Genomic DNA, 11,302 nt, shown 5'->3' with positions numbered 1-11,302 from the left:
ATCTTGAACATCACCTGAGAGCTGGGTCTGGACCTAGAAACTCGCTTGTCTTTCAACTTGAGCCCATCACTCACCATGAGTTCTGTTGAGGGCAGGTAGAAAGCAAGTAGGTTCAGGTTATCCCACCAGACTAACTTGGTGAATGAAAAGATCACACCTTTACATTTTAATTAAATGGATCAAGCACAGCCTCAGACTGTGACTCCTGTCTTCTCTGGGTACTTTGGTAATTCCCAGGGGACTTGTGCTTAGGGGTTAATCTAGGCATTCTGTTCCCTGCCTGGAGGAACCCCACAGCAACCCCCTGGCTGGTCGCTCCTGCAGATTCCACCCATAGTGTCCAAGTGAGTCACTGCCTGAGTCTACCCACTACAGCATTCAGCTGATTGGCTTTGCCAGTTGCATGCCAGTTTGGTCTAGTTTCCAAGGACCTGGCTTTTGGGATTCAACACACACAGCTGCTTCCCCATGACATAAGCTGGACTCCTATTCTGGTGTCCAGAATCTGCCTGGCTCCACTGTAGGTGATTTCATTTCCAAGGACCCTTTTTTCCTTCTGTCCCAGGCCTTCAGGGCCATCCCAACAAAATTCAAATGCTTTGGGTCTTAAGTCTTTTTCCTCCAGAAGGCCCCTGGGTCCTTATGCATATTGCCTAACCCCCACACCCTGCCCCAGCAAATGACAGGCTATGCTTTTCAGCACTCTCACAGGAAACAGAAAAAAACTTGCCAGTGTCCTCTCACCAGATAATACCAGGTTTGACTGTTTGCCTTCGTCTATTTAGCATAGTTTCTAAAATATCACAGTTTTCTCATGTAGAAGCCAGTGTGGTGAACTCAGCAACGCAGACGACAGTGAGGTGGAACTTCTCTGGTGAGCTGAGGGAAACTGCCCCACCCATCCACTGGAGTTTAAGATCCACAGAAGTGGGCAAGAACAAGTGAAATGTTTCTGGCTTTTTTCCTGACTCCCCCACAAAATAAGTCAGCAGATGTGAAATATATTTATGTTTTTATTTAGGAATAATCAAAAGGTTTGAAGTACCATTGAGGCCCATTTCAAATTGTACAAGCAATTTGTCCCTGTTCCCCTCCCTTATCCAAATCCACAGATACAAAATCTAGGAAATGTGCAATTTGCATCTTAGAAATAGCAGCATCCCCACAGGGGACCTCGTGAGGCCTGGAGATTCAGCCCCAAGAGGGCAACCCCACTCCTGCCTCGGCATGACCACAGTCCAAACCAAAGTTAAGTTCCATTTTTTTGTTAAAATGTTTACCCAGGGTAAATAATTCCCATTCTACCCAAGGCTTAAGTGATAGAGTATGCCGTCTTCTCAGTTTGGTCTCTCACACCTGGCCATGGCAGGAGATGGGACCCTCTTGCAGAGTTTGGCTAAAGTTTCATCTTGCCTCAGAACAAACAAAAAACAGGGCAGCAGTTGCCTCTTACTTGTTTAGCACCAAGATGATCACCTTTTCAGCCATCTCTCCTGACAGCAGACTACTCAACAGTCACTCCCCAGTCTTACTGCCCAGCAGTCCGGCCACAGGGAACAAGGCTTTGTGCTTTAGACCAAAATGCAAATGGGTGCTAGAAAACTAGGAATCAAGACCTTGTCAGGAGGCATCTACAGGCCTTTGGCAACCTCCCTGACTTCCACAAAGGCTGCGCTCAGTAAAACTCAATGAACAATAGCCAGCAGGGCAGAAAGGAAGGTGGGCGTGTTTTCTCTTTAATAACAATTATGGCACAATATGACCCTCCTAACACTTCTGAACAAAGCAACTGCTCAGAAGCACAGTGGGAACCCTCTACAAGGGGTGACTGCTTCTCCCCTGGCCCCGACCCAGTCTAACAGGGAACAACCCGATTGCTGTGCCGGGTCCCTGCTTAGGAGTGGGCACTGGCGCTCCTCACTCCTGCTGACAGTCTCATGTGGGGCTCTGGCCCTGTTTCAAGCAAACTGCAAGAATGAGACAAAACTGTATGGGCAAGAACCAGGGATGAGTGACAAGATCTCCCTAAACAAATTACAGGATTCATAGGTACCATGTGGTAGATTTTTCTTTTAAATGTATTTCTACTCAGGTTTGACTCTTGGGAAAGACCAAGCACTTGTAGCTCTCTGTATTCAGTGACTAAACAACCTGACATTTCACTTTTAACTCCAGTCACATTAATTTTTTTTTTTTTTTTTTTTTTTTTGGAGACGGAGTCTCGCTCTGTCACCCAGGCTAGAGTGCAGTGGCACTATCTCAGCTCACTGCAACCTCCGCCTGCCGGGTTCAAGCGATTCTCCTTCCTCAGCCTCCTGAGTAGCTGGGATTACAGGCGTGCACCACCACGCCCGGCTAATTTTTGTATTTTTAGTAGAAACGGGGTTTCACCATGCTGGTCAGGCTGGTCTCAAACTCCTGACCTCAGGTGATCCGCCTCCCTCGGCCTCCCAAAGTATTGGGATTACAGGTGTGAGCCACTGCGCCCAGCCAAGTTATGTTAATTTTGAATCATCCACTTATGGAAAGGAACAGAAGTTAAAAAGCATTAACCAAGAAAAACTATTCATTAACACATACAGGTGCTCGTGTGTGTGTGCACGTGCACACAAACACACATTTCAAGCCAGTCTCCTGAAGGAAGAGGCACTAATGGCAGGTAAATGCTCAGGCTCCTCTCAGTACCCTGGGGCTCACCGCCTATCCAAGTGGACAGTGGGGAAGGTGCCTAGAGTCCCCACCAGAGTGGCTGCCTTCCTCCCTTCTCCCTTTGCTCGGCTCCTGCCAGAGTAGCCACGAAAGCCAGGTTCTCAGGGCTGTGGAAGCTTGGGACCAGCAACAACAAGCTAGTACCTATATGTTCTTTATCATCCTCAAAGTCCTGCGAACCCAAAGATAGGACTTTCAGAAATTGAGGAAGGGGGTGCTTTCCCCTGTCCTTGTCCATATAGTAACCAGGGTCTGCCTAGTCTCATCCCCAGCCTCTGGGTTCCCTCCTCTGTTCTAGACTTCAGGGCAGTTAGAATGGATGACTCTGCTGGATCTAGAGCTAAATAGAAACTTCTCTGTCATATCTTCAGTCTGATGAAGGACTGTGTCCCCATTCAAAGAGGTCAGATTTGTGGGCAGGCAAGAGCTCAGGAATGAAGAACCAAAAAGGAGGCTCTCAACCCCTCTCCAAGGCCAGATGCTCTATGTACTCCCATTAACTTCACAACTAAGTGCAGATGCTCAGTGAATTCAGAGACAACTTGGTTAGCCCTGCCCCACCCCTCCTGCTGTGACCTGGCACTGGGGACACACAGATTGCAGCAGAAACCTGTTGGTTCCATTTGCACTCAAAGCAAACCAAGCAGCACCTTGATTGCCACTTTTCATCCAGCCACTCTGTCAAAATCAAAACTGGTTGCCTCACCAGCCCTGGTGTGGCATGGCCCAATCATGTCCCTGCTGCCCCCTTTAAATGGCCAGAGAAAACTACATGGTGGGTAGATGAGGTTGACGCCTTGCTTGGGGAAGGGACTTGAGCACAGGAGAAAGGCTTGAGCTCCACAGCTCCCCATTTGCTCAGACATTGGAGCTTTTCTGAGATCAAGTGCTCCCCAAGCTACATGGGAGTGGCCCCCCGTGATCTAGGCAGGCTGGCTGAGAGAGGTCTGTGCTCTCAGACCTCTCCTTTTACCAAAGGAGAGAAGGAAGCTGGGTCAAGAGACCCTGAAAAGGAGGGTCCATGTCTGGAGTGAGGGGAACTAAGCCCTGCTGGCTACCTGACCTGGGTGGGCTGCTGGCTTTGCCCTGGAAGACTTGACTATGTGGGCCTTCATGTGTCTAGAGGATTTTTCTTCTCCAGCATATAACTACCTTGAGAATGGATGTGATACGTGAAAATTTAAATTTAATACAAAAGCACATCTTCTGCAAATGGTGAGTCAAACTGGTGAAATCTCCCAGTAAACTCTGAGCAAGAAAAAAGAGATGACTTTCGGAAAACCCCAAACTAGGTTTGGTTTTAAAATTTTCTTCTTGGCTGGTTCTCCTCTCCTGCAAGTTACCTTTATCCACTTGGGGTGTGATATCTGAACTGAAAAAGCTGCACCAATCTGAGGATGTTTGTCCAAGAAGAGACAAGAGACCACGAGGCTCAAGCAGAGAGCATCCACACAGCATCCAACCAGAAAGGCCAGTGTCCTTCCTCCATGAAAGGCAGCCAGGGACAGATGTCCCAGAGCCGGGAGGGAGAGGGAGAGAACACAGGACCTGCCACTAGGCCACTGACTGAGCAGGATAAAACCCACCAGGGCCACATCTCAGGCTAGAGAATACACACATTTCCTGGTGGGACGGCCTCCCAAGGTCAGCTGGAGATGAGACCACTAGTACATGTGGGAGCCCAAAAGGCACTACCCAATGTTCTGTCCAACTTCCTCCTTGTGCTACTAGAGAGCAGAGTGTGGAGTCCTTGTGTCAAGGTGCTTTGGTCCACCTGAACAGCCACCTGTCACTCAGCCAAGAGAAAGGAGCTTTAAGTTGCACAATCACTACCAAACCCCAAGGCCCTGGCAAGCCATCCAACTAGGGTGTTCTTTTTCAGGAACCCAAGATTCTCAAAAATGACACTCCTCCCCTCCCAAAATAAAAAAGCTCCTTTATAGTCAAAAACGAAAACAAGTAATGAAAATATACAAAGCCTGTGTAACAAATTTAAGTTTCCTTTATCAGAATGATGATCTGGTTTCACCTTTGAGAACTCGATCTACAACCCCATTTAAAAAACAAACGGGCACAAGACATCAGCAACAAAAAAAAACCCTAAAAGATGATTTTACTATCTCTGACGAGTCCAACTGCATACAGAGAAAAGGGGTAAGTTTAGCCACTTTTTATAGGCTTTTTCTTCAGGAGAGACTAAGCTCACCCACCTCTCAACTTTGCAGCCCACAAATGGCTTCTACTGAAGGCAACAACACAATTTAACCCTTTGGCAGTGTGCAAAACCACAGTGAGCTGTCCTGTGACAGGGCTACATACCTGGCTGCTGCCATCCCACATCCCCCACTGCCACTGGGCTAGTGTGGGTGTGTCTCTGTGCACGACTGGCTGGATTCAGGGTTTTGCCCCCAAACCCTTGAGTACCTCCTACAATGTCCCTTTAAGCACCTGCGTGATGACTGCCTCCCTCATCATCGCTTTTGATCATCTTTCAAGGATAAGGTCCAGACCATACTCACTCACTCTCATCCAAGAGCAGAGGAAGAAGGATCTGTCCAGACTGCTGGGCTCCTTACATGGGCATTCTTGCCTTTTGTGGTGTAGCCCTGGCGGTTGGGCAGGGCTAACATCTGTAAGAAAAACATACCAGGGCAGGCAGCACTGTACTTTTCCACCTGAAAGATGAGATAGTGCCCATGGCTGGGTCACTGTAGGTCCTGCATGAACTTGTCCACCAGCTGTGTTTTGCTGTTTGGGTTGTAAATTAACTGTGAATACAAGTAACCAAGAAAATCCTCTCCACAAACCAACTCTTCGGCCAGTGCATACAGGGCTCTGGAGGTGATGCCAGCAGGATCTGGAGGTGAGGCAGTGGGTGGTTTCTCAGGCACCCGGAGATGGCTTCGGCCTGGGCCGCCCCAGCCGCCTAGTGCACTGGTGTCCCTCCAACACAGGCTACTTCCCCAACACCCATGTCACCAAGTTTCTCAACTGCACACGCCAGATGCGCATTTTATGAGAATCAAATGAGTATTTATACTGTATATGTGTGTATATATATATAAATTAATCTGCATGTATATAAACACTAAAAGAAGAAATTCCAAGTGTCTGTTCTCTGAAGGAAAGCAATCACTCGCCATTCTTGGCAATTCCTCAAAGGTTTTTGAGACCAAACATCTTTACTCCCCAAATTAAGAATACAAAAATAGGCTGCAAAACTTGCCAAGTACTCACAAGTCCCTGTTTGAGACAAATAAGATGTGGTCCCTATTGGGACAGGGAGGGCAGAAGATGACACTTCAGAAGAACATGATTTTGGTTTCCAAAGCAAGCCCTCTCCTGGAAGGCAGAAGGGGCCACCGCCATGCTTGTCCTTGGAGCCACATGAGCACGGTGCCCTGCCAGGTCCAGTTCCCTGGGTAGGGGAGAAGGACGGTCCCTAAAACACCATGAGTGCTTCTTGCCCAAAGCCCTTGCCCTCTCTCTAGGGTCTTCTAGCACTGTCACCCAGCCCAGCCCAGGAGGTGTCTGTGCCCACAAAGCCTGGTACCTGTGGCTTGGCACTCTGGGAAGCAGGTGGTTTCTAAGAAGCGAGTGGAGCTACAGGTGGACAGGTCTTTAGTTCGCCCCTCTTCACCAACTACTCTCAGAGCAACCGGTCTTGGGGAAATTGAGGATTTACCATTTAGTACAACTCTGTAAACAAGTTTTCTAATTTTCAAAGGCACCATTTCCTATAATTTTCTCAATTCAAAAAAGGACATGAGGGTTAGGCTAAAGTAGAGTTCTTGTTTCCAAGTTTGGGGATATAAATACAGAACTTTAAAAGCACCTCTCCCAGGTGCCCAGCACCCTCGGGCGTGCATCCAGCACACCAGCCAGACCCTGGGGTGGGAGCCAGGGGAACTCTGGGTGTTCTGCCAGGGATCTCTGCATGCAAGTCTTTGTGCTAAAGACCACCCTACCTCTGATAATTCCAAGAAGTCAACAAACCCTTCCAGCCTTCACCCTTACTAATGGGCCAGTGTGTTATTCTTTCCCAAACCATAGAAGGCTCTGAAATGAGTGTGGAGAAAGGGCTCTGAAAACCACAGTGGTCAAAGCTACAGGCTGTGGCTATAGACTTCCACTTATATCCCTACCACATGTCTTTTTTCCGTCTTTCTCTCACTCCAAACATGTCTAGATTTAAAAAAAAAAAAATGCAGGCACATAGGTCAGCACATTAGGCTTAACAACAAATGTTTCTTTAGTTGATCTGATAACTGAAAAGTTATGGTCCATGATCCAAACTCCCATGAAAAAGCAGAATTATGGTAACAAAGAGAATGGTAAAGCATCCAACACTAATCACATTGCCAGTCCATTTTTTGAACTGAGGGTTACAGCAGGTTCTGCACTGAGTAGCACACAAGGCAAAGCAAGCCTGACATGAAACGTAGCCGGTCATCATTTAATGCAGCAGAGATCTCTTCAAAGGTACTGCTTCCTTGAGGAACACAAAGGGGTTCCAGACATAGCTTTGTGCCTGTAACTTCCCTGCCTGACTGTGGAAGGTAAGGGGCACCTGTGACCCAGCAATCCCCAGAGAACAGACACAGGTCATTTTTAGAGATGACGTAAATGACAATGCACTGCTTGGCTAACCAAAGTTTCTACGTAATGACAGTGTTGATAATCTGATGTTTTATTTAACATATAGAGGTGGATGTATATGTTAAAAGCTTGATTCTGTGTCTACGAATATGATTATTAAATCTGAACTATTTTATCCATTGGAAGGTAAAGGAAAGGTCCTACATTGTGGGAGGAAGAACTGATGAGAACCCCATCTTGCTTGCTGCTTGCTTGGTGGTGGGCAGGCCAAGGGTAGCGGCAGGCTCTGGGCGGTCTGCGAGGACTCTGGAAGCTCTCCCAGGTGCCCAGCAGCCGGGCATGGGAACGGCATGTGGCAGCAGAGAGTCGGGTTTGGCTCTTCCGTGTGGCAGGTGGTTTCCCAAACTGGCCAGTCCTTCACATTAATCAGATCAAATTCAGTCTGTTTCTGAGAAGAAAACACATGCCTGTCACTCCACGGCAGCTGCCACCACCTGCCCCCCAGGCAGCCTGGTCCTTGCTATACCAGGGTGGCATCACTGGCTTTGAGGACCTCTTAATTCCATGAGCAATGGCCTTCTGCCACCCACTTCCCCACCCTCCAGCCTGAGGGAATGTGGGTTAAGGACAGGATGCTGGCTCAACCTTGTAAGGTCATCAGATCTCTGAGAGACCCCGCTAAACCCTAGGCCTAGCAGCAGGAGCAGCGGTTTGGCCTCTCCAGGCCCACTAAATTCCCCCTAGCTCCCCAGGCTTCTGCCACCACTGTCTCTGGAGTGCTGTCCTAAAATGCTTCATCCTGCCCTCTCCTTCCAGGCTCTCCAGAACATACTGTTCCAATATAATAGCAGCTGGGTCTAGTTCTGATATGTATTCTACTGATGTCTTCACTTCATTTGTAACTTGCAACCCTAAAGTCAAAGTAAGGCTGATATCAGAGAGGTCCATCATCTGTGATTCATAAAGAAATGGTCCTTAATTGCAGCTGGCTGAGAAAGCCATGAGAAACCAGGTACAGATAAACAGACTGGCCCTTCCTGTACCCACAGTTACCTGTCTCAGACAGAAGAGAACAATACCAATGGCATGGCCACCCTGCCATTCCTGCTCTGTCCCACAAAGGACAGCAACATGTCACTTTGTGTTGGATTTAGTAGCTGAGGGGAGCCAATGCTTGTGATTCAAATCCACTCATCACATTTCCATGTTGACTTTCAGAAAAAAAACCATGGTAAAATATAAATAACATAAAATTTACCACTACAACAATTTTAAGTGTACAATTCAGTAGCATTAAGTATATTTACAATGTTTTGAAACCATCACTCTATTTCCAGCAATTTTTCATCATCCTAAACAGAAATTATGTATCCATTAAACAATAACTCCCCATGTCCTCCTCCCCTTGGGCCCTAGTAACCTCTATTTTACCTTCTATCTCTATGAATTTGCCTATTTTAGATACCTCATGTAAGTTGAATCGTACAATATTTGTCTTTTTGTGTCTTGACATTTCACTCAGCAAAAATGTTTTCAAGGTCCATCCATGTTGTAGGATGTATCAGAATTTTATTCCTTTTTTGGCTGAATAATATCCTACTGTATGTATACACACATTGTTTATTCATCTGGTGGTACTTGTTTCCGCCTTTTGGCTACTATGAATAATGCCACTAAGAACACTGATGTACATGCATATGTGAGTCCCTGTTTTCAGTCCTTGGGGTGTATAACTAGGAGTGAAATTGCTGGATCATATGGTAATATCCTATATTCACCTTCTTGAAGAACCACAAAGTTGTTTCCCAAGGGGCTGTACCATTTTATATTCCCACCAGCAATGCACAAGGGATCCAGTTTCTCCACATCCTCCCAACACGTTGTTTTCTCTGGTTGTGTTTGTAACAGCCATCTTAAGTGTAAAGTGGTATCATGCTGTGGTTTTGATTTGCATTTCCCTAATGCCTAACATTCATCATTTCATGTACTTATTGGCCATTTGTATATTTTCCTATGAGAAATGTCTAAATCATTTGCCCATTTTTGAATTGGTTTTGTTGTTCAGTTTTAGGAGTTCTATACATATTCTGAATATAAATCTCTTATCAGATGTATGATTTTCAGTTCTTTTCTCCCATTCTGTGAGTTCTTTTCATTCTTTTAACAGTGCTCTTTGAAACACAAAAGTTTTAGATTTTGACATAATCCAAATTATCTATTTTTTTCTTTTGTTGCCTATGCTTTGGGCGTCATACATAAGAAATCATTGCCTGGCCAGATGGGGTGGCTTGCGCCTGTAATCTCAGCACTTTGGGAGGTTGGGGAGGAATGCTTGAAGTCAGGAGTTCAAGACCAGCCTGGGCAACATAGCAAGATCCTGTCTACACACCCACACACAAAATAATAATAATAAAATTAGCCAAGTGTGCACACTTGTAATCCTAGCTACTCAGGAGGCTGAGGTGGGATGACTGCTTGAGCCCAGGAGTTTGAAGCTGCAGTAGGTTTGATTGTACCACTGCACTCCAGCAACAGAGCAAGAACCTGTCTCAAAAAAAAAAAATAATAATAATTGCCTAATCAAAAATCTGGAAGGATTCTATTTTCTTCTAAGCATTTTATAGCTTTAGCTTTTTTGTTTAGTTCTTTGATCTATTTTAAGTAAATTTCTGTATATAGTACAAGGTAAGAGTATAATTTCATTCTTTTGCATGTAGATATCCAGTTTTCCCAGCACCTTTTGGTGAAAAGACTGTCTTTTCCCATTGAATGGTCTTTGCACCCCTGTCAAAAATCAACTGACCACTACGTGGTGATTTCTGGGCTTTTCATTTTATTCCATTGGTTTTGTATGTCTCTCCTTATGCCAGTACCACACTGTTTTGATTACTGTAGCTTTGTAGTACAATTTGAAATCAAGTGAGTGTGACTCCTTCAACTTTGTTTTTTCTCAATTTGTCTATTTGGGGTCCCCTGAGATTCTATATAAACATTAAGATGGATTATTCTTTTTTAATTAATAGTTTACATATTTATGGGGTACATGTGACTATTTTTTACATGCACAGAATGTGTAATGATCAAGTCAGCATATTTAGGGTATCCATCACCTTAGTATTTATTATTTCTGTGTGTTGGTAACATTTCAAGTCCTCTCTTCTAGCAACTTTGAAATATACAATACGTTGTTGCTAACCATAGTCACGCTAGTCTGCTATTTAACATTAGACTTTGTTTCTTCTATCTACTATAAGTCTATACCCATTTACCAACCTCTTTTCATTTCCCCCTTCTACTCTCACACCCTTCCCAACCTGTGCTATCTATCATTCTATTCTCTATCTCCATGAAATCAAGTTTTTTAGCTGCCACATATGAGTAAGAACGTGTATTTGTCTTTCTGTGCCTGGGATATTCCAATGAACATAATGACCTCCAGTTCTATTATTTTTTGTCTTTTTAATAATAGCCATTCTAACTGGGATAAAATGATATCTCATTGTGGTTTTGATTTGTATTTCCCTTTTGATTCGTGATGTTGAGCATTTTTTAATATACCTATTGGCCATGTGTATGTCTTCTTTTGTGAATTGTCTATTCATGTCTTTTGCCCCCCTCCACCCCCACCTTTTTTTTTTTTTTTTTTTTTTTTGGACACAGGGTCTCACTCTGTCACCCAGGCTCTGGAATGCAGTGGCACAATCATGGCTCACTGCAGTCTCAACCTCCTGGGCTCAACTGATTCCCCCACTTCAGCCTCCTGAGTAGCTGGGACTACAGGTATGTGCCACTACACCCGACTAATTTTTGTATTTTTTGTAGAGATGGGGTTTCACCATGTTGCCCAGGCTGGTCTCGAACCCCTGGGCTCAAGTGATCCACCTACCTCAGCCTCCCAAAGTGTTGGGTTTATAGGCATTAGCCTCTGTGCCCTGCCTTTTGCTCACTTTTTAATATGATTTTTTGTTGAATTCCTTATATATTCTAGATATTA

At 45.2% G+C, this 11,302-nt stretch overlaps 1 protein-coding gene across 26 annotated transcripts in view; it reads right to left on the bottom strand.

The window, feature by feature from the left end:
• Nucleotides 1-995: 995 nt before the first annotated feature.
• ZHX3 (zinc fingers and homeoboxes 3) overlaps nucleotides 996-11,302 on the bottom strand; it is a 145,026-nt gene continuing 134,719 nt past the window's right edge. For 16 of the 26 annotated variants that reach the window (XM_055265860.2, XM_055265869.2, XM_055265862.2 and 13 more), the window contains one exon: nucleotides 7,656-7,756. Coding sequence is in view for 10 of the 26 variants with exons in the window: in XM_055265863.2 (XP_055121838.2) it covers nucleotides 7,481-7,756 (276 nt within the window). In the remaining 16 variants the exon portion in view is untranslated. Of the gene's footprint in view, nucleotides 7,757-11,302 lie in introns of all 26 variants that reach the window. The other 10 variants (XM_055265881.2, XM_055265880.2, XM_055265879.2 and 7 more) reach the window with 1 other exon arrangement.

This window comes from Symphalangus syndactylus, chromosome 24 (assembly GCF_028878055.3).
Source record: "Symphalangus syndactylus isolate Jambi chromosome 24, NHGRI_mSymSyn1-v2.1_pri, whole genome shotgun sequence".
In the NCBI taxonomy this organism is placed as follows: domain Eukaryota; kingdom Metazoa; phylum Chordata; class Mammalia; order Primates; family Hylobatidae; genus Symphalangus; species Symphalangus syndactylus.
The sequence above is the reverse complement of the archived record's forward strand: the minus strand, read 5'-3'. Positions and strand labels throughout refer to the sequence as shown.